This window comes from Dipodomys ordii, unplaced genomic scaffold, assembly GCF_000151885.1.
Source record: "Dipodomys ordii isolate 6190 unplaced genomic scaffold, Dord_2.0 Scaffold3, whole genome shotgun sequence".
Classification (NCBI taxonomy): Eukaryota; Metazoa; Chordata; class Mammalia; order Rodentia; family Heteromyidae; genus Dipodomys; species Dipodomys ordii.
In genome coordinates, this window is record NW_012267219.1 from 2,473,094 (window position 1) to 2,496,557 (window position 23,464).

Sequence of the window (23,464 nt, forward strand, 5' to 3'; positions counted from 1 at the left end):
ACACACACACACACACACACACACACACACACACACACACAAAAAGACTCCCAAACACAACAGAAAACCAAGTTAAAAGTACCAGACACAGACAGAGAATTCTAGAAAGAAAGAAATAAAGAATTAAGGAGAAGTGTGATTTAGGATCTATGCACAATAGTAAACAGTGACAAATTTTTACTAAAGACAAATAGGAAAAAATTACCCAAAATTCCAAACAACATGGAGACACTGATATACAAAGATAGAGATAAACACATACATATTAGGAAATGGACACACAGAACACACAAAGACCTAAACTAATTCTTGTTCCATCTCTGTCTAATCCACTCTGTGGTTTTCCCAGCTGGAACCAGTCAGAAACTGGTTGTGGTGGTGCACACACATTTGTAATTTCAGTACTAAGGAAATTGAGACAGGAGGAGTTCGAGAATAGCCAGGGCTACAGAGCAAGATACTGTCTCAAAATAGGCAAAAACAGGGCCTGGGGCACGACTTATATCATAAAGCACTTGCCTAGCAAGTGCAAGGCTCTCAATCAAACCCCAGAAGTGTCAACGACAAAAATTAAAATCAAAATCAAACAAAAAACAAAGGAGGAAAAACAAGTGTAGTGCTTGGTACTGATTTTGGTCCTATTAGCTATGTTCCTATCTATTTATACACATATATAGGTAAATATTATCTACATGTCTACATACATACATACTTATGTAGACACTTCATTGGAATTTCATCCATAGACAGAAATGTATACAGAAAAATTTACATATTTCAAAATTGTTTCTTTTCATGATGAGCAGTCTTTATCCCATAATTTTGAGAATCAATGATTTGAAAAGCAAAACTGAATCTCATAAAGCCTGACCCTGAAATGGTATTTTTTCCCCTGGTTGCTTAGGTCTATGCAAATGTCAAATCAATAAGGAGAATGAACCTTCCTTCCTATCTTTTTTTTTTGTCAGTCATGGGGCTTGAACTCTGGGCCTGTGCACTGTCCCTCAGTTCTTCAGCCTTGAGCTGAAGAACTACTTCCAGTTTTCTGGTGGTTAATTGGAGATAAGTCTCATGGACTTTCCTGCCCAGGCTGGCTTTGAACCTTGATCCTCAGATCTCAGCCTCTTGAGTAGCTAGGAGCCATTGGTGCCTGGCTGTTTTTTTTTTTTTTTAAAGACAGTGTGTCTCATGTAGGCCAGACTGGCCTTAAAATTTGTGATTTTCCTGCCTCCACTTCCCAAGTACTGGGATTATAGGTATGTACCACCAGAGCCAGCTACTACTGGGATCTTTACCCTTGTGTTTCTTAGGCTAGTGGAAGCAAAAGAATGGTACCACAGTTGCTGAAGGTCTATGGGAGATGTGCCCGGCTCTCCTGCAGTCCTCACCTCGTACCATTCTGCTGAGCTGGTGGGATCATGCTGTAGTATACTGGTACACCTCCCCCAGGGAGGCTTCCTTGTACAGACTGGCTTGCAGGGACCAGCATGGGTTGCTGAAAAGGCGGCTGAACCACATTTTGCGAGTCATTGCCTACCGGGACCTAGATAGAGAAGAGAATGACTACTTTTACTTTCACTGAGCTCTTCCAGAAAATAGCTGAGTTATCACTGGACTAGAGTACTATAACTTCCTTCTCTGTATCTTCTGTCCAGAGAAAATGTTCACAGAGCTATCTCCAGTTCCCCTTTCTCTAAACACCATCCTTGGGCATTTAACAGTGAAGGAGTATGATTTCCTTTAGATTCTACTCTTTTGGGCATACACTCATTCACATGACTGTATATTAAAACAATTTAAGAACTATTTATTCTGAACTTTCAGAGGGGAAAAAACCCTAAAAATTCTAAGGGAAAGTACAAACTATTTTAGTATTGGAGCTGTCAGTATGGATGACCCTGGGAGGCTGTCCTCCTTGTCCCAGGGACTGGGTGATCTTTTCCAATGTAGAATACACTCACTTGATAAGAAGGCAGTGGAGTGTACTGAACAACCAGGCCTTGCATCTGGCCTCCCATGCTGCTCCTCTGGTTGCTGAGCAGGCCCTGGTTCTGGGGCTGCTGGACCCCAATCATGCCTGGGTAAGCCGCTTGTTGCTGGTTAGGCATCATGGCCTGTAAACCTAAAGATAGGGCAAGGCAGAGAAGACATTAGTGTGTATGTTTGGAAGTCCACACTCTAGCAGTAATTTCCTTTCTCCATTCTTCTAGAGATCCTGGGCTCTTTCTTAGAACCCTCATCATGCCTGACATTTATTTTTTTGAATGGGGAAAGTAAACTTTCTCTTTTTTAGCCTCTGCTCTTTTTCTTTCTCTATGTATTACTGTCAGATCAGTGCCCCCACTTACCAGGCTGCTGGGATGGTTGAGGCAGCTGCTGACCACGCTGGGGGCTGTAGGCCACCGGGTGAGATAGAGGTCGATATTGCTGGTTTGAGTTAGGATACTGTCCAGGGGGAAAGTAAGAAACTTGGATCTATGGTGAGAGAAAAAAGGTGTAAGAGGTCCCTCTAATTAGTCCCAACACCTGCAAATTACTAAAGAACTCAGGGGTGATGGCCAGAAATCTGCAAATGGAGATACTTGGGGCTTGCAATTATAGAATTACTATGCAAGTTTGAAATAAAACAGGTCTTGTGTTTTATAAAAAGAAGAATTTCTGGAGGGGGGGACAATATCCCCTCTAGTCTGTCTAAATTAAAGAAAGAAAGGAAGATGATAATACTGGACAATCTGTATTAGTGACTAGAGCCGGGGACAGGAGCTTCTCACCTGCTGAGGGGGCTGCATGTAGCCCTGGGGTGGCAGGACTTGCTGAGTAGGTGGTGCATGGCTAGAGGTGGAATAGTTGGAAGTGGAGAGCGGCTGTCCCGTTGAAGCCATGATGAAGCTAGTCTGCTGAGGGTGCTGGGAGATAAGTGGGGGCTGGAACAGAGCTGAGGATGGGTCAGCTGCTTCAGTAGAACCTTGGCGGCTAAGACTCATTTGTCCAAATGGGTTGCTGAGGTCATCTGCCTGTTGAAAGAATGGGGAACTCAAGGACCAAAGCTGTATAGAGCCTTATATCTTTGGCTTCAACATAAACAGACAGAAATAGCAATTCTTGTTGTATCCTTCCTTATAACATTTTGAGACAATCTTGCTTCTGTGCCCTAAAAAGTACTTTTGAGCCCTAAACCTCTGTCATATTTTGAATTCTTATGAACTCAACAGTTGTTTAAGCCTAACTCCAGAGCAATCTCTTTATTATATATGAAATAACAAAAACTACCCTGATCGGGGACTGGGAACATGGCTTAGTGGTAGAGCGCTTGCCTTGCATGCCTGAGGCCCTGGGTTTGATTCCTCAGTACCACATAAGCAAACTGAAAAAAGCCGGAAGTGGCACTGTGGCGCAAGTGGTAGAGCACTAGCCTTGAGCTGAAGAGCTGAGGGACAGCGCCCAGGCCCAGAGTTCAGGCCCCACGACCGGACCCCCCAAAAAACAAATAAAACTACCCTGATCATGACTGTTACCAGGATTAGTTCTAGGAAGATGGGAGCAAATGACACAACTTTGTCTACAGAAAAAAAAGGATCTACTAGGTTAAAGAAAAATTATTAATAATCTTCCCATTTCCTGCCTTTCTCATGTTTCTAACCATGAAAGGGCTCCTACATTGCTATAAATCCTGTTTTTATAATGAAGGGCCTAGAATAAGACCTTGATAGATTATGGATGGCTAGGTTCATGTGCCTCCACAGCAAAGGACTGGTAGGCTCCATTCCTGCTGCTTATCTCCTTACTCCCTCCCTTTCAAGGTCATTTCCACCTTTGTTCTTTGACACTAGCCTAGAGTTCTCCTGCCCTTCAGAAACCACTTTCAATTCTCACCTCAGAAAGGAGGCCAGAGTGAGTGGCTGAGCTGGAGGAAGAGACTGACTGGCTGGGCTGTAATTACCGTTTTTCTCAGCCTTCTTTCCTAAGCAGCAAGGGTGATGGTGTTCTATCTCTGATTTATACAGTGATAGGTTAGTTTCTCTTGACAATAATTCACATACACACAGACACACATGAATGCATGCACTCTACAGCACAAGTTCTTCTGCAAAAGAAACTAGTAGAAACCAAAAGACACTGTTATCCTGCAGTTTTGCTCATTTTCAAAGATCTATTTTGCTACCTAGGAATAGATACTAAGAAGCCTGGGACTGCAGATTATTTAGAAGTCCATATTTCAAGACTTTTCAGAATATAATTAAGAGGTAGGAGGAAAGAGAGGATCCTAGTGAAAAAGCAGGGATGTGATTAACATAAAGTAAAATTGAGGGCTCAGCCAGGTGCCAAGAGTTCAAACCTATATCCTAGCTAACAAAGGCTGATATCAGAAATGGTTTGGCTACAGATAAGAGATCAGATGATGGTTTGAATCCAGTCCATGTAGAAAAATTCTTGAGACTTTATCTTCAAAATAACCAGCAAAAAGTAGGAGTAGATGCATGGCTTACGTAGTAGAACACCAATTTGAGCAAAACTGAGGCCCTGAGTTCAAACCTCAGTACTGCCTCCTAAAAAGATTCTTTGTATTTAAAACAAGGGTTGCTACAACTACAATAGAAATGATAAACTCTGAGGCACCTGAGGCAACTCTATTTTGAAAGAATTTTTAGTCAGGGTACAAACTATTTTGTGTGTGTGTGTGCGACAGTAGTAGAGCTTGAACTCAAGGCTCTGGGTGCTTCCCTTTCCCTTAGCTTTTCACTGAAGAGTGGTGCTCTACCACTTGAGCCACAGCTCTACTTCTAGCTTTTCACTAGAAATAAAAGTGGTTCCAAACCACGATCCTTAGATTGCTCAGCCTCTTGTGTAGCTAGGATTACAGGTGTGAGCCACTGATGTCTGGCAGGGTACAAACAATTTAAATAGCATGAATTATGCAGTGGAAGAATATACAAAATGATATGGTAAAATAAGAAAGATGGGTAAGATTTCAAGTTTTTTCAACTAGTACCAAAGAAGTCCACAATGAAAGAAAATTGTAGAGAACCTTTCTATTCAGGATAATCTGGTTAGCCCAGACATGTTAGGGAGCAAATTAGATGAAGAATATATATGGTACAGAAACAAGAGACCTACATTAGACCAATATTCAATTTTGTCCTTCTTTTTTTCTATTCTACTAGGGTTTGAACTCACAATTTCGTGCTTGTCAGGTGTGTGCTCCACCATTTGAGCCATGCCTCCAGCCCCAACATCTAATTTTGTTCCCTCTCCTGAAACATAGGGTAACTCAGTATCCCTCTGTCTTACATTTGTTATCTTTTGGTGTGCTGTGGTAAGACGATCGGGATGGAGTTTAGTTCAGCCTATCTATGCTGGCCTCTCAAAAACAGCTTTACACATGCCCTTTAAAAGTACAACATGCTTGCAAGGCCACCATGGACAGACCAGCCATACCCAAAGATACAAGCCACACATGGACAAGACAGAAATGGGGAATGGAGTTTATACCATGTTGTACTGCTGGGGTGGAGAGACTGGCAGAAGGACTTGGGGACAGGAGCTTGGAGAGAACTGAACAGGCTGCGGAGAGGGCTGCAGGGCTGGGACTGGCTGTGGACCAGCAGAGAGGCATGTGGAAATGGAAAAGAAAAGGGGGGTTAAAGGAAGAGGCAGGAGGGTAAAGGAAGAGGCAGGAGGGTAAAGTCAGGGAGGAAAAGGGAAGGAACAACAAGTTAGTCATAAAGGAAATTTTACGTGAATACCAAAGCTGTTAAACAGGCATCCAGACTTGGATAGTTTGTGGCTTTCATGTTTCTTTCATTAATGAGCAATTTCTCATATCAGAAACCCACTGGACTCCCAGACCCATTAACCACTTAGAACTGTCCAGCTCTAGTTAGCACTCTCAGGACTCATTGGGCTACTTGATTCCAAACAAAACTTTCCCAAAGCACTTTTTTGCCCCTGAGCTCCTAAGGAGCCCCATGATAACATTTCTGAATGTCTGTTTGAGAAGGAATTACTCTCTGTACTGCTGTACTACTTCTATAGGAAAGGTCATTCAAGGCCAGCTCTCCTGGAAAAAGTGCTCATTCACAGGGATCATCTCCTTCCTGAGGGTAGAAAAGGAATAAACAACAAGTAGAGATCTGCTTCTGGCAACTTCCTCCTGCTCCAAGATTTTATGTGTGCTTTTAGGCTAAGAGGGCAATATGAGAAATACCCCCATAAGCAAAAGGAGATTTAGGAATAAAATGCAAATAGCTTAGCTTCAATGTTTATTCTTTCACTAGCCTCAAGGAGGATTTATTAGGAACATGGATGTTCTAGAGTGTTCTAAACCAACTAATGTGCACTTAGTTTTTCTTTTTTCTTCCCCTTTCGTCATTTGATCACTTCATTTGCTCTTTAGTTACAACCCCTGGTGGTAGGAGGCTGGGAGGAACCAAGTGAGGAAGAGAAGGGAAATAACATTTTATATACATTGTCTCATGATAGCCTTACAGGAATCCCATAGGGAGATATGATAATTTGTAATTGCAATTAAGAAATAAGACTTGGAGAAATTAAATTGTTGTCTTGGGATCACCCAGCTAATTTGACATATCTAGGATTGTGCTTTAGTTCTGTTAGACATATGTTCTTTCTAGTCCACTCTAAAAGTGGGGAAAGGGTGAAGAAAGAAGCAAAACAGAAATCCTCAGGCATCTCCCACAGGTTCTTCCCTCCAAATTTAAAGTATTAATAGGCTAGGTGCTGGTGGACCATGCCTGTAATCCTAGCTACTCAGGTGACTGAGATATGAGGATTATAGTTTGAAGCCAGCTCAGGAAGGAAAGTCCATGAAACTCTTTTTTTTTTTTTTTTTCCAGTCATGGGGCCTGAACTCTGGGTCTGGGCGCTGTCCCTCAGCTCTTCAGCTCAAGGCTAGTGCTCTACCACTTAAGCCACAGCACCACTTCCTGCTTTTTCTGCTTATGTGGTGCTGAGGAATCGAACCCAGGGCCTCATGCATGCAAAACAAGCACTCTACCACTAAGCCACCTTCCCAGCCCACATGAAACTCTTATCTCCAATTCACTATCAAAAAGCTAGAAGTGGAAATATGGCTCAAGTAGTAGAGCATCAACCTTGGGGAAAATGTTAAAAGGATAGCATCCAGGATCCGAGTTCCAAGCCCCTGTAGCAGTGTGCATACATGCATACACAGAATTGGGAGGTATAGGGACTATGGTATCAAAATCATTGTTTGCTATGGACCTTCAGGAGAATCTTTCTTTCACAGAGTAAACTAATGGAGGCAAAGAGACTAAGAATTAGAATACCTTCTATCATCCTCCTCTTCCAACCTCTCAAAAAAAAATAGGATGAATGCTCTGGATGCTTCAATAGAGAGTCTGCTACATGGATTTTAAAAATAAAAGCTGGGCACTAATGGTTCATGCCTATAATCATAGCTATGCAGGAAGCTGAGATCTGAGGATAGTGGCTCAAAACCAGCCAGGGCAGGAAAGTAAATGAGACTCTTATCTCCAATTAAACACCAAAACAAAGAAGCAAAACCCTGCAAGTGGAGCTATGACTCAAGTGGTAGAGGGCTAGCCTTGGGAAAAAAAAGTTTAGGGAAGCTGGGTGCTGGTGGTTCACACCTATAATTCTAGCAACTCAAGAGGATGAGATTTGAGGATCACAGTTCAAAGCCAACCTGGGCAGGATAGTCTATAAGACTCTTATCTCCAATTAACCACCAGAAAACTGGAAGTAGTGCTGTGGCTCAAAGTGGTAGAGTATTAATGTTGAGCAAAAGAACTTAGAGACAACACCCAGGCCCTGAGTTTAAGCCCCACAACTGATTAAAATAAATGAATGAATAAATAAAATAAAAAGCTCAGGGAAAGTGCACAGGCCCTAGGTTCAAATCCCAGGACAGGTACCAAATATAATAACAACAAACATGTATACGTATACATACATATGTACATACACACATACACACACATGCATAGACACACAGTTTTGTTTTTTTTTGGTCAGTCATGGGGTTTGAACTCTGGGCCTGGGCTCTGTCTCTGAGCTCTTCAGCTCAAGGCTAGTGCTCTTCCATTTGAGCCACAGTGCCACTTCCAGCTTTTTCTGTTTATGTGATGCTGAGGAATCGAACCCAGGTCTTCATGCATGCGAGGCAAGCACTCTACCACCAAGCCACCTCCCCAGCCCCAATTTTTTGTTTTTTTTAGAAAAAGTTATGGCAAATTCCCCAAGTTACTCAGGAGGGATGTCACTATAGCCTGCAAAATTTACTCTCAGCATCCCTGGAACATTTTGTGAAAGGCAGTGACATTTCTAATACTAGCTGCCAGGTATTAGCTGCATATGCTGGTTGCATGTTTTCTATGATTCTAATGTTCTTGTTTTCTGAGGGGTGGAGGGGAGCTTGGTGTACCTTGGACAGAAGAAAAGTGAAGTGGCAAGCAACTGTTTCTATTTGTGGGTTTTAAATAAATAATAGTGAGGAAAAAAGGATGATGTTTCTCTCTTAGCCTTCCCTAACTAAGGGAGATCATTGTAAAGGAAGGGGCCACATAGCTAATTTTTGACTCTAAATCTCAGCTATAGTTCTCTTCTTGGACAGTCTCAAACCCAGAAGCCAGGAAACCTCTAACAAACCGTGAGGATATGGTTGCCACCTGCTGGTAAATGCTGGGACAGCTCAATGATTTTTGGCTGCCTGAGCATACTAGCAGAGGAGAGCTCCCCGTTGCAAGATATCAGGGAAAAGGTAGTCACAGGTCCTTTATGCTTAGTCTCACTCTTTGATTTCACATGCTTCATTGACATGTAAGATGAAGGCCTACTCTGATAGAAAAGCCCTACCAAAAACAAAAACTAGTAAGTGTTTGTTCTGTCAGCACTGTCCTTGGGTTTGGGACAAAGGTTCACAACTAAAGATAACTATCTTTCCTCACAGTTTTTCTACTAGGCTGGTAGAGTGGCCCCAGTGGTAAAGGATCTATGTAGCAATCTCAAGGCACTGAGATCAAATCCCAGTATATATATAGAAAAAGATTTTCTTCTAAATAAAAACTTGCATAAGCACAAGATACATGTGGTTACCTCCTGAATCTGTACAATGTTATATCCATTTAGGAAATTGAACAATACTTATTCATGGGCTTAGTAACCAGTTTGGAGAACCCAGAAGTGCTGACAGGGGGTAAAAAAGTCAGCCTACTCAAGGCACTGGGTTTGAACCCAAGAACCACAGAGCAGAGGAACCATCAAGAAAAGGAAAAAAAAGAATAAAGAATTAGGGGGGCTGGGAAGGTGGCTCAGTGGTAGAGCGCTTGCCTTGCATGCCTGAGGCCCTGGGTTTGATTCCTCAGCACCACATAAGCAAAAAGAAAAAAGCCGGAAGTGGCACTGTGGCTCAAGCGGTAGAGTACTAGCCTTGAGCTGAAGAGCTGAAGAACAGCGCCCAGGCCCAGAGTTCAGGCCCCACGACCAGACCCCACCCCCCAAAAAAAAAGAATTAGGAAAAGTAGAAAGGGGAAAAAAAAGGATACATTAAGTGGAGAGGTAATCGTGAAATAACATTAGTAACTATCATAAATGCTTCTGGGATACTAAAACTTGTAAGATTGTTTAGTTTGGAGTTATGATCACAATTAACCAGAGGAAAAAGCTTCTCCTTCCCTTCTTTCTTGAATCTCTCCTTCTCATTTTTGTAGTAGGGATTGAACACAGGGCCTTGTGCTAATTACTAGGAAAGCACTCTACTATTCTACTCTACCCTTAGTCCTTTGCTCTTAGTTTATTTCAGATAGTTTCACACTTTTGCTGGGGCCAGACCTAAACAACGATTCTCCTACTTTTGCCTCTCAAATAGCTTGGATTATAGCTGTTATTACCATACCTCACTTGTTTTTGAGAGAGTTTCACTCATTTTTGGCCTGGCTTGGCCTTGAACTTCCATCCTCTTCTGCCTCCTGAACAGCTGTGATGACAAGCAGGCACTACTCTTCCCAGTCTCAAGAGTAAATTCTATGCCTGCCTAACAAGCACAAAGCCCTGAATGTAAAGCCTAGTACTTCCCTTCCCCACTCAAAAAAAGTAAATTTCTAGCCTGATGCTTGTGGCTCATACCTATAATTCTAGCTACTTGGGAGGTTCAGATTGGGAGAATTATGGGTTGAAGCCATCCTGGGCAGAAAAGATCTTGAGACCTCTTCTCAACTGATAGCTAGGAACCTGTCATCCCAAACTACATGGGATGCTGAGATCACAAAAGGTAGTGGTTCTAGATCAACCTGCAAGGGAAAGTCCATGAGACTCCTTCTCAATGAAAGAATCTGGGTGCATGGTATATACATATCACTTCAGCTACCTTGGGGAGATTAAAATAGGTGGACTGCAGTCTAAGCATACAACAGGGCAAAAAGCAAAACATCATCTCAAAGATACTCAGTACAAGTTGGACACTGGTGGCTCACACCTGTAATCCTAGCTACTCAGGAGGAGGCTGAGATCTGAAAATCGCAGTTCAAAGTCAGCTCAGGCAGGAAAGTCTTATCCCCAATAAACTTACTCAGAAATAGCCAGAAGTGCTGTGGCTTAAGTGGTAGAGCACTAGTCTTGAGCAAAAAGCTCAGGGACAGTGCCTAATCCCTAAGTTCAAGCCCAGGACCCGCCAAACAACAACAACAACAACAAACACAAAACAGGGCTGAAGGTGTGGTAAAGCAGTGAAGAATCCCAGTACTGTTCTCTCCCCACAAAAAAAAAATGAATGAATGAATTTCTGAAAGAATAGAGCTCTGAGTTCTGTTCATCAAATAATAATCTCCTACCTCCAATTCCTAGTATCTAACCTAGTACTACTCCCATTGTAGAAGATGAGTACCAACAGTTTACCTACTGACATTCAGGATCCAATGGCAGGGATTCAGTCTGATGCAGTTTGGGGTTTAGATTTATCACTTGGATATTCAACTAAAAGTTTTAGTGCTAAATGACTACTCATTTCTATATTCCTCTCCTTATTTATCTGTGGTGCCAGAACTGGGGCTTGAACTAAGGGCTTGAGCACTGTCTCTTAGCTTTTTCATTCAAGGCTGGAACTTAACCACTTGAGCCATAGCTCTACCTCTGGCTTTTTACTAATTGGAGATAAGAGTCATGGATTTTTCTACCCAGGCTAGCTTTGAACTAAGATCCTTAGATATCAAGCTCTTTACTAGCTCAGCTCCTCTCCTACTCTTGCTGTGTCTAGGTATGCATGGCACATAGGAGGCAGATAGAAGAAAAGGGAATGGGTGCCAGTGGTTCACATCTATCCTAGCTCCTCAGGAGGCTGAGATCTGAGGAACATGGTTTGAAGCCAGCCCAGCAGCAAAGTCCATGGGACTCTTATTGTCAATAAACTACCCCCCCCCCAAAAAAAAAGCCAGAAGTGGAGCTCTAGCTCAAGTGATAGAGCAATAGTCAGGGACAGAGCTCAAGCCCTGAGTTCAATATCAAAAGGAAGGAAGGAAGGAAAGAAGAAAGGGGGAGGGGCTGGGAAGGGGCTCAGTAGTAGAGCGCTTGTCTTGCATGCATGAGGCCCTGGGTTCGATTCCTCAGCACCACATAAGCAAAAAGAAAAAAGCCAGAAGTGGTGCTGTGGCTCAAGTGGTAGAGTACTAGCCTTCAGCTGAAGAGCTGAGGGACAGCGCCCAGGCCCAGAGTTCAGGCCCCACAACCGGACTCCCCCCGCAAAAAAAAAGAAGAAGGAAGGTGGAGAGGGAGGGAGGGAAGAAGAGAAGGGGGGTAGAGAGAGAGAGAGAGAGAGAGAGAGATTAAAATATACACATTTCAGGAAAAAAAGTAAAAAATATTGGGACCATGGGAAAGGCCGTCACACATTTTTAAAAGCATAGTAGGAAAGTTGGAGGGAGTAGTACAGAGTTTACCCATTTACAGTTTGAATTAAGATGCAGACAGAGAAAAACATATATATACTCTTTCCATAAGGAGCAAAGGAATATGACATAAATAAGACATAATGGTAAACAAGACAATGGTAGAAAATAGGACTTTGTAGAGATTCCTTTGGGGGCTAAGATGAAGGACTAGAATGATTTGCATGTGGGTTACATTAGATACAAAGTAGTATTTTCCTAGATCTTCACTATTTCTCTGGCTTTGTTTTACAATATTTGGCATGAGGAAGTTCAGGGCCATCCTGGAATCTTTCTACTTTAGTTTCTAGTTCCCTAAGTATCAGTGCTTGGAACCTGCTTCATATACTTAGAGAGAAGATGTATGTAAGGTCATGTTGGACTGACAGGGGGACAAAGGAGCCTGGCAAGCAAAACAAGGAAAGAGTGCAAATATGGGCTGCTGATAGCCAGGGTATAGGTCAATATAAAACACAGGGATCTGCTTATGAAGAAGTATCTCAGCACAAATCTGTTAAAGTTAAAAAGATGGTTTTGAGAGCTGGGGATATGGCTTAAGTGGTAGAACACATATCTAGCCTAACCTGCACCAGGCCCTAGTTTCAATACCACACACACACACACACACACACACACACACACGCACACACGCACACACGCACGCATGCACGCACACATGCACGCACACATGCACGCACGCGCAAAGTTTGAAACCTAGAACACAAAATTTCCAGTTCAGAATAAAGCCTGATGCCTCTTAGGATGAAGACTTTTATGGTTTGCCTCCTTCAAACCCTACTTTGTAACATCTAGCAGGTCAGAGGCAGGAGAAAGATATAGTCCCTTTAAGACAATTTCTGGAGGTTTGATTATTTTCTTATTTATGTGGAGAAAGGATCTCTCTATGTAGCCCATGCTGGCTTCAAACTCTTGATCCTTCCACTTTAGCCTGAGTACTGGGATGACAGTAGTGCATACTATGCCTTGCTGGTCAGCCAGTTGGTCAGATGGTCAATCTGTCAGTCTGTATGCCTGTCTCTTTCTTTTTTGTGTTGGTACTAGGGCTTGAACTGAGTTGGGGCCTTGAGCTCTTGATAGGTTTTTTTCCACTGTAGGATGGCACTCTACACTTGAGCCACACCTTCACTTCTGGCTTTTGCTGGTTAACTAGGAATAAGAGTTTCATCGACTTTTTGGCATGGGTTGCCTTCAAACTGATTCTGTCAGACTAAGGTGGAAGCTATAATCTTTTTAATCTCTCTATAGGAATATACTGAGCAAAATCACCTTGTCAATTATATAGGACATGAAGGTAGAGAGAATAAAGTAAAAATATAGTATGGGGTAAATTCTCATATTTTCTCTGTATAATTTTTATGAAGATGAAGAAGTATAAAGCATAAAATCCTAGGCTACCTCTACTAAGTACTTTGGCCAAATATTTGCCCTTACTTTCCTGTTCCCACAACTACCAATGAGAAATGGAGAAGGGCGTGGTATATTTCCAAAACTGGATCCTTTCTGCCACCCACAGCACAAGAGACATTACTGTACTTCTAGAGCTTGCATGAATCAGAGCAGAGGGGGCTTTGACACTGAGTGGTGACTCACCTGTGAGATCATGTGATTATTCAAGGGTGGTTGTTGCTGAGGAGTGGGAGGGAGAACAGGAAGTTGTTGTTGCTGCTGCTGCTGCTGGGCAGTACAAGGGAGAAGGCCCCGAACAGACTGGGGTGAGGTGACCTGGTTACACACTTCTGGGGCACCTAGTGCCATACCTAGACAAAAAGGAGACCCATCAAAGTTATAAGCACAAGCCATGAATATACTCCCCCAAAGGACTCGGCTGCAGGTGTCTACTTTTTCTTTTCCCATTCTACTCACTCCCACCTGTCCACTCTTCCACTATCTTTTGGAGATCTATACATTTCAGCCACTTGTTGATGTGAGTTTACCTCCCATGAAACCTGAATGAAATGTGAAGCTAAAATAAGCCATCTCTCTAGAAGTGTCTAAAAAATCTGTTCCTCCTAAAGAAATGGCTGAAAACACAAAGCCTTATTTCCTAGAAAGGTACAGATTACATCCCTTATGGAGTCTGTCTTCTTTTTGTTCTCAACTTGCAGTATTGCTGAGAAGGCAACTTGCTTTTCAAGAACACACATACATACAATCTTTACCCTGCTATTCACACAATACTTTTTTGGGGGGAATGCTGGTACTGGGGCTTGAACTCAGGATTTCGACACTGTCTCTAAGCTTTTTTTTCCCTCAAGGCTGGCACTATCACTTATGCCATAGTTCCACTTCTGGCTTTTTACTGGTTAATTGGAGATAAGTCTAAGCCTTTTCTGCCTGAGTTGGCTTTGAACCATGATACTCAGATCTCAGCCTCTTAAGTAGCTAGGATTACAGGTGTGCGCTACCAGCACCTGGCAACATAATACACTTAAATTTTTTTTTAAAGGTGTATTTTGGTTTACTAAAACGTGTATTTCTACTGAGTACCTATTATATGTTAGGTATTGTATAATGAACAAGGGAAGAAAACAGTTCTTGCTTGTGGGAGACACAGGATCTTCTGGTGAGATATCCCTACAATTAGTATACTCTGATAAGATAAGCAATGAATCATTGTCATCAAGGCTGTATGACTGCAAGGATAAGCAAGCAGTAATACCTGGAGGGTCCTGAAAGGACTTACAGAAGAGGTGGTAGGTTTGAAGGATGAACAGAATCTTGTCAGACCCAGAGGGGGTAAAGCTAATACCATATTCACAAAATGGCTATAAGGTTGGAGAACAATGGATATCTGGAAATGAGACTAAAATGACAACTAGTATTGGAAGTCATGCTATATATAGAGTATGTTTTATTCAAAAACATAGACATTTTTAAGAGGGATAGATGCCATTAGATCTGTTTTAGAATGGTAAATTGGCCCTTTAAAAAGGCTGGGATCAAGCAAGGAGCCAGTGGCTCATGCTTGGAATCCTAGCTACTCAGGAAGCTGAGATCTGAGGATCAAGATTAGAAACTAGCCTGGGCAGGAAAGTCCATGAGACTCTTATCTCCAATAAACTACTCAGAAAAGGACAGAAGTGGCACTGTGGCTCTAATGGTAGCGTGCTAGCCTTGAGCAAAAGAAGCTTAAGGACAGAGTGCAGGCCCAGAGTTCAAACCCCAGAACCAGCAAAAAAAAAAAAAAAAGGCTAAGAACAAAGTAAGGAAGATTGAGTTGGGGGCCAGTTTCAAGGTTAAATAAAATAAAGGCTTAGTTAAATGTAGTGACATTGGGATCAGAAAGTATGAAGCAGTACTATAGAGGCAAACATGTTCACCAATACTTATGTCTCCTGAGGACAAGGGCTACAGAACTTCTGGAAGATTCAAGCAATTTTTTCAGAGGGATGAGGATAGTGAAAAGAGATCCAGTAAGTGTGAATGAACAGCTGATAACCCTCTATCAGAAAGCTGCCGTGCACCAGTAGCTCATGCCTGTAAGCTATAAGGTCTAAGGTTCTCCAGATAAATCCAAGAGATTCTTTTTCTTTTCTTTTCTTTTTTGATTGGTCATGGAGCTTGAACTCTCGGCCTGGGCGCTGTCCTTCACTCAGCTCTTCAGCTCAAGGCAAGAGCTCTCCCACTTAAGCCACAGCACCACTTCTGGTTTTCTGGTGGTTAATTAGAGATAAGAGTCTCATGGACTTTCCTGCCCAGGCTGACTTTGAACCATGATCCTCAGATCTCAGCCTCCTGAGCTAGGATTACAGCTGTGAGTCACTGGTACCTGGCTTCCAAGAGATTCTTTATCTCCAATTAACCAGCAAAAAAAACCCAAAAAAACAAAAAAACAAACAAAAAAACTGGAAGCGGAGCTATAGCTCAAGTGAAAGTGTTAGAAAAAGCCAAGCAAGAACATGAGTTCAAGCTCCAGTATATAGCACACATTCTTGTATATACGTGCATAATACTCACAAACACACACATGAATTCAGTTGGAACAGAGGGAGATCAGGAGAACTGAAGAATGGTATGTGACAGGCCTTACTGTAGAACATATAGTATTTGATCCTTCCCAGTGACTGAGCTGCAGAGAAGCAGCCATAACAGCATACTCTAAGTCCTGGCCTGTTGGCTTTTATTAATTAACTACACTCCAAGGGCTTCCTCTGATCTAGAAATAATCTCAAGGGAGCATTAGATCTAGAAATATAATCTCAAGGGAGTATTAGGAATGAAAGCAGGTATCATTTACAAATTAGTTTGCAACCTGAATCTTGGCTGATAGGTATATCTGCCTAGTCAGAATCAGACAAAATAACCTAATCTTGATCAGTTTTGGGTTGTATTAAATCAAGGTTTGAAAGAAAAACAGAGGGGGGATTGATTCAAGAAAGGGTAATGGATCCAAGGAAATATGATTCCTTGGATTCCTTCCTGTTGGCTGCTTTATGTTTTTAAACAATACTAGAACAAGTATTTTATTTAAAGTATCACTGATGTTTTGCAGGAGACAGCAAAAAGGGAAGAGTGTGACATAGAATGAAAAAAAAAAGAAGCTGAAGCTATAGTACCTGGCCTGGAGATCCTTCCTGCACTGCCACCTTTACTGCTGCCAATGCTGTCACCTCGGGTTAGGATAGAAATTCCACTGAAGCTGCTGGCTTTGGTGACAGGGGGTCGCATGCTTCGGACAGAGCCATCTGAGTCTGTGCTGCTCCAAGGCCGTGGTTCCAGGGATTTCAGTTCGCTGTCTGTGCTACTCTGACGGCTGCTTGAGGTACGGCTCAGCCCTTCACGGTTCCCCCTGCAGAAACCACAGTGGTCAGAGTACCCCCCCACCCACCACTTCAGCAGAAGGGCCAGGAGAGTTCATTTCTATTTTCTCAGTAACAAAGGAGTAAGGATTGGTGAGGGTGTAGGAAGTGGGGAAATGGACACTGCTTCTTGTTAGTTGGCTGACCAACTAAAATGTTATGGGAGCAGACAGAACAAAATCTAGTATAAAAACAAAGAGCACAGAGGCAAATCTGAGACAGTGTACTGGCAACAAATTCAATACACTGGACCAGAGATAGATGGGAAGCCACAGACATGATGCTGAGATTGGCTATGGTTTCTTCCTCAACCCCTATAGGCATCCCACACATACAGGAAATAGTGGAGAGGAAAAGTAGCAGTTCCTTTTGTGAGCTCTCAAAACAAGGGATTCCTTGAAATTTCTATTACTAGGTGGCAAGAGTAGTTAGTTACATGGATAAGTCCCACAACAAATCTTCCACATAACAATTATCTAAACCAGTAGAGGTGCAGCTTGTGATCACCTGTCTAGGGGTTGCGAAAAGTAGAGTGGACAGACTGATAGTCTGGAATTTGACCCATCATATTTTGTGGTAGTTCTATGCTGGTATTTGAGAACAAATGTTCTCAAGAGTCTCTAATGGCTTAAATACTCAACAAGATCAAGGGCATATGCCCTTGGGACTCAGAATGTCAAGGGGCAGGGGGCTTGACTGCCTAGCTGTCTTCTCACTGCCTTGGGCTATATGAAGCTATTGAGAAAAGGAGTTCTTTCACTTACTTTGCTCTGGAACATTGGGGTTCCTGTCTGTGATTATAATAACAGTATGCTTCAAGATAGCCAGGGCTGGCCTGAAAACCTTGTCTTAAGCTCTTACTGCTTAATTAATAAGTAACCAGAACCAACAAGTTTCCCTTATATCTCCACTTCAATAACTACTAAATAAAGGGAACCAAACAGTAAGAATTTTAGTGTGTATTCTGGGGAACAATTAGGTAAAAGTCATGGTAATTTGAGCTTCCTTCTTTTTAGCATCACCTCACCAAAAACCTTAGTTCCCAAGATACCACTAGTGGTTTGTTATTCTAATAAATAAAAGTAAGCCAGGAATTGGTGGCTTATGCCTAGCTATAATCCTAGCTAATCAGGAAGCTGAAATCTGAGGACAGAGGTTCTAAGCCAGCCTAGGAAAACAAATCTCCAATTAACCAGTAAAAAGCCAGAAGTGGAGGCATGCAAAAACTGGAGTTCAAGTCCCAGTACTGGCACAAAAATAAAAAAAAATATTTTTCTTAAGGGGGTAAACAAGAATGCATTCTTGGGTGACATTGACCAAGATGCACTGTACTTATAAACTGACTTGTAGAATGGAAACTCTTTTGTACAACTACCTAAAGACAGTAAAAATACAATTTAAAAAATCTTTACTAGAACATCTGCTCCAAAGGCAATGTAGGAAAAATGAGTAAACTATATGGGGACCACTTTTTTTTTTTATCAATTTTTCATCACTAATTCTTCACCACAACAAATAGATATATGTATATACCACCTCAGTGCTTCTTTCTACAGTCAGAACAGGGATTGAAGAATATTCCTATTTCCTCAAAACCTTAACCCCTTCTATTAGTGTGCCAAAAACAAAAAAGGAAATAAGAAAGGTATAAATCAGATTCTCAAAGAACAGAACTAGGCCTGAAGTGAAAGCCAATCGCTCTGTCTCAAGGGACAGAAGGCCAGGATGCTGAGGACTCAATAACGTGTTTGTGGGATACAAGGACACATTAGTAGTAATGGATGAAGCTGTGCATTGCTAATTGAAATTTAAGGACAAATTAACATCTTTTTCTACCTAAATCAAACACTCTACTCTGTATTAGAACAACTCTGCCATTTATTTTCTTTTACTACTAGAGGTGAAGAGAGGTAGATGTAAACAAGGCAACTTTAAACCAAATACCTTGTGAAGGTATGGCCAAAACAGCAGCATTTCTGAACCCATCCAATTCCTCCAAGACAGTGATGGCCAAATGCTCAAAATGTGGTTTTTCTGATGCTCTTCTGGCTAACCTTGTTTAGTATACTACTCCTCTGAGAATCAGAGAATCTAAGTTGAATCTTGACAGGAAAGAGATCAGTTTCCTTCTCTACAAATAAACCAAACTCTAGTCATGTCTTTAATTTCACTACAAATATGGCAATTAGAGACAGCCACTCAAATTCAATAACAGTAACTGAACTGGGTTGTATGTATGTTAAAGAATGAAGGTAAGAACCAAAAGCACTCATACCCCATATTCTCAAAAGATCAGAGCTGATTCAGTTTTTGGGGGGATGGGGATTTGAATTCAGGTTCAATTTAGGCTTGCTAGGCAAGTGTTCTACCACTTGGGCCACTCTATCAATCTGATTTATTAACTTTTTATAAGTAGATTTAATGCTACAGAACAGTCCAGATTGTTGAGTCTTGGGAATGGAAGAGGTAGCAATCAAAAGCATTAAGAATCACTGTAGCCTCAAGTTCCAGTGGCTCAGGCCTGTAATGGTAGCTACTCAGGAGGCTGAGATGAAGACCATGATTTTAAAGTCAGCCCAGGCAGAAAAGTCCATGACTCATCTCCAATTAACCACCAAAAAGCTGAGGCTTAGTGGTAGAGCTCTAGCCTTGAACAAGAAAAGCTCAGGGACAGTTCTCAGGTAAGAATTCACACACACACACACACACACTCTCTCTCTCTCTCTCTCTCTCCTGGGGCTTATTTGTCAATGGACTAGGACCTTCCAAAAAACTGGGAAGTTGCATTGGTATTGTGTGGGCATCAGAATTTGCTGTACTAGTATTTGTTTTACAAACATAAACTAGGATACATATAAAGAAACAAAGAAGTTAGAGATGATCAACTAATAGCTTTAACATTTCTGGACTCTGTTTACATGTATGAAAATAAAATAATGAAATGTTTCGAAACTGTTTTAAAAATGAGGATAAAAAAGAATAATGGCAGAGAGTGAGAATGATTGGAATAAGTTTGTACATATGTGGAAATGTCACAAGGAGATCCTCTCTTGTACAACTAAAGTATCCTACTGATTTTTTTTAAATAAAGAGTTCTTGATTGGCATCCAAAATAGGGGAAGAAATTATTCAGTTTTGAGTCCATGACCCTATGCTGCATCTTAGATGACCTAGCTTTTTAATCAAAGCTCAGTTTGAAAAACAGCAGTTTAAAAGAAGATCTGAAGAGGTGAAGTCTACACCTGCTCACCAGATTCTTCAAGCTATTATCTGCACAGTTTGATATACCCTGATGCTCCACAGAAGAAAGGCATCATTCTTAGCAGTGAATCTGAATTAGGGCTCTGAATAGAACATGTCTTAGAGAAGAAGGAGTGTTGTTTGTAGAGAGCTGGTGTGAAATAGTGAAAAGAACACTGGACCAAAAAAAAAAAAAATCAGCCTCAGTTTTGTCACTAACAGCCATGTAAACTTGGGCTAACTAACTCTCTTTGCTTTTAGTTTTCATAAATATAAACCAGCTAAGTAAATCAGGATATTAAAATAATTGAAGCAGATAAAGTATGGCACTGAAAATTAATTCATCAACAAGAGTTGATTTAAAACTCATTTTAGGTATTCTGACTTCATCTATTACTCTTAGTGCTGAATTTAAAGTAGTCTATTTGTTTAAATGTTTAGGACTCTATTAAGCAAAGCACTCTGCCTGGGATTTTCAGATGGATCTTAGGGTGGGATGGTTTAGGGAGAAAAAATAGTTCAGAAAGCTAAAAATAGTTCAGAAAGTGATAGAATAAATAGTTCAGAAAGTGCCTAGAAAAATGCAAATCTGTCCATCATAAGAGTGGGAAATTTCATTATGCCTGTTTTCACATGGTTGACTAGCTTTTTTTTTTTTTTCCCAAGTGGTACTGGGGTCTGAATCCAAGGCTTTGTGCTTATGAGGAAGGCACTCTTCAGCCCAGCTGACTAGCTTTAGGAAAAATAGGGAAGGACCAACTAAAGACAGATGCTAATTAATCTGAATTAGATAGTCCTTATCATGCTTAGGATTCAAAAACTAAGAAACCTTTCAGAAAGGGTTATTTCTAAATTGTGGTACTAAATACTAAGGATCTCTGAACTCTATTTTTTGTTGTTGTTGATAAATTGGGAAGAATATCCCTAAAATCAGCTGTTACCAGTTCTACAGTAGTATTTTTCTTACCGCTACTATATATTATCCCCTAGAGTAAGACTGACAAAACAAAAAAGGAGATTCTTAAGTTTGTTTTTTGGAGAATGAAGAACATTAGGTACTGGGGAAGTTAACACACCAAGTAGCAGCTTTTGACAACATAAAGGCTAAATAGCAGACAACGATATAAAGGACATATTCTAAGTCCATTCTAAGGCAGATCAGTCCTTTTATGCATTGTCGCAAAGGCAAAACTACATAGGCATGTGCATTTATATACATACATATTATTTTTTCTTAAAGATGCAAAACATTCCCTGTACACCCCACCATCAGGTATCAGTTCTTTACATCTTTCCATATACTCAGTAAAAAAAAGTCAGAAGGTATCAATTTGTTTATCTTACTGGAGATATACATTTGAATCTTTCCAAAGTACCCAGTTCCAGCAAACTTCTGGGAAGGAGCAGGATCTATCCCAAACAGTTAGTTGGTCCCCTTTACCACCTAGTCAAGACTCAAACTGAAATCAGCAAGAATAAAAATAAAGTCACTGAGCAGTAGCCATTTTTTTTAATGGAAAAAAATTCTAATGCTGCAAAACCCACAAATATAATTATTCCACAAGTAGCCATGCATGGAGCAAACCTATTCTGCTGAAAAGATTACAGCAAAACAAAATAAAAAATAAAAAAAGGAGAGATACAGATCACACAGAGGTACCTAAAAATCTGCCTTCTCTTGTGAGAGCTAGAAGAAAAGGCTTCTTTGGAGAGTCTGTTGGTTAACATCAAAAACAAAAACAAAATAAAACAAAAATATCATTATTGGCTTATATTAACCTCACTGACAAAGTTCAATGAGAAGCAGGGGACATGCTAAGTGGTACTAACCTGATGTCATTTAGATATCCGTTCTGGCCAGTCTAGGTAAGGGGGAAAAAACGAAAAATAACTTATAAGAAAACAGCATGGCATAACTTAAAAGGATGTCCATGAGCTACGAATACCCAAGGTTCTCAAACCAAAGCTCACCCCACCAATAGGGAGAAGGGGAGCAGGGACAGGATGACCCACACCCACACATCCAATCTGACTTCTCACCTTTAATGGGGAAACATTTGAGATTTTTAGCCTTCCCAGAGTGTTTAAACATTAAGACTGTTATAGGGAGAAGTGAAATAAATATAGGAGGAAGAGAAATGTTATTAACCATTATTTCTTTTTAAGCTCTAAATTTATTGTACTAGGACTAAGCAGAGTAACTGTTGTATTTGAAAGGTGTGTTCAAAGGAAGGAGAGGGGAAAAGGGAGAGAGGAAAAATAAATTTAGTTTTTTGGAAATCAACCTCAGTGGCTATTCTCTATCTTCTATATTGGCCAAAATGAAAGACATTGTGACCTGAGACCCAAAGTAGGTAGGGTATTAAGAGCTTAGGAAAAATGAAAAATTAACAGCCTGAGGTAGTTCCATTGGGGATCATTTTTTTGACAAAGCCACTGAGCTGAATGAAGGAGTATTGTGGACTCTTAAGTCTTAGAAAAAGGTACTAAGAGTATCCAGCTGCTGAGCAGAGTGGTTTCTGCACACAGCAAAGCCTACATTGGGCAGCTTTCTCAATATATAGCTTAGGCTTCAGAGAAGGCTGCAGCAGCATTTCCATCCGAACACTCTTCTTGCCACTTCCCATTCTCTTCAGGTTGCCTATTGCCCCTCCTCCTAAACCTACAAATTCTACTCTCTTAACTAGTGGGTTCTTCTCCACATGGAATCTTTGGAAGATAGTGGGTTTTGGCTATTTTTCCTTGTCTAGACCTGAGATTCCTGATGTCTCTACCACAAGAGCTAGGAAGGTCTGAAATGATAGTGATAAATCCACAAGGATTTAACAAAGAATACATATATTAGTAGAAGCTTGAGAGACTAGAAATCAGGAGGAAAAAAGGAGAGAAGAGCTAAATGCTTTAGCTGTAGGCAGATATATTCCTATTAATCCCAATACTCTATTATAAACTGCCTCTGCTTTCCAAGTATCTGTGGTTTTGCTAAGGGCAGACTTGAAGGGACAGTCATTTTCCATGTGTTACTAAAGCAGAGGAGCATACTCAGATCATCAGCTAGGCTATGTTGTCACTGGGACTTCTTAATCTGAAGGGCTCAGAGCAGAATAAACTTTTAAGAGGCAATTTACATTAGGGGTTAAGAATATGCATAAAGGTAACAAGATGTAGGGGTTACAAATACATTCAATATGACCCACAATTCTTAGACCTACCATTTTTCAGCCTAAATTTCAAACATCAGTTCTTTCTCTAATTAGGCATGTCACATTAGGTGGTTACTTAACCTTTCTGTGCCTCAGTTTCTCATTTATAAAATGGGGACAATAGTGGAATCTCTTTCATAGGTCTGGTATAAGGGTTATGTAAATTATAGTATATAAACTATATAAAGTGCTAAGTGTCTGAAGGATAGCAAGTAAAACATAAGTATTTGCTAATCCACAACCTGTTCGACCTACAATTTAGGGTCATCATTGGCCACAACAA

General features: G+C 41.0%; 1 protein-coding gene across 1 annotated transcript in view; it reads right to left on the reverse strand.

The window, feature by feature from the left end:
- The window catches only part of R3hdm2 (R3H domain containing 2), a 43,669-nt gene that overhangs the window by 13,422 nt on the left and 6,783 nt on the right, over positions 1 to 23,464 (reverse strand). The window contains exons 8-15 of the mRNA XM_013022429.1: positions 21,809 to 21,840; positions 21,639 to 21,692; positions 16,496 to 16,728; positions 13,530 to 13,696; positions 2,772 to 3,014; positions 2,349 to 2,475; positions 1,962 to 2,122; positions 1,389 to 1,543 (exon numbers count right to left, since the gene is read on the reverse strand). Of these exons, the coding sequence (XP_012877883.1) occupies positions 1,389 to 1,543; positions 1,962 to 2,122; positions 2,349 to 2,475; positions 2,772 to 3,014; positions 13,530 to 13,696; positions 16,496 to 16,728; positions 21,639 to 21,692; positions 21,809 to 21,840 (1,172 nt within the window). The remainder of the gene's footprint in view (positions 1 to 1,388; positions 1,544 to 1,961; positions 2,123 to 2,348; positions 2,476 to 2,771; positions 3,015 to 13,529; positions 13,697 to 16,495; positions 16,729 to 21,638; positions 21,693 to 21,808; positions 21,841 to 23,464) is intronic.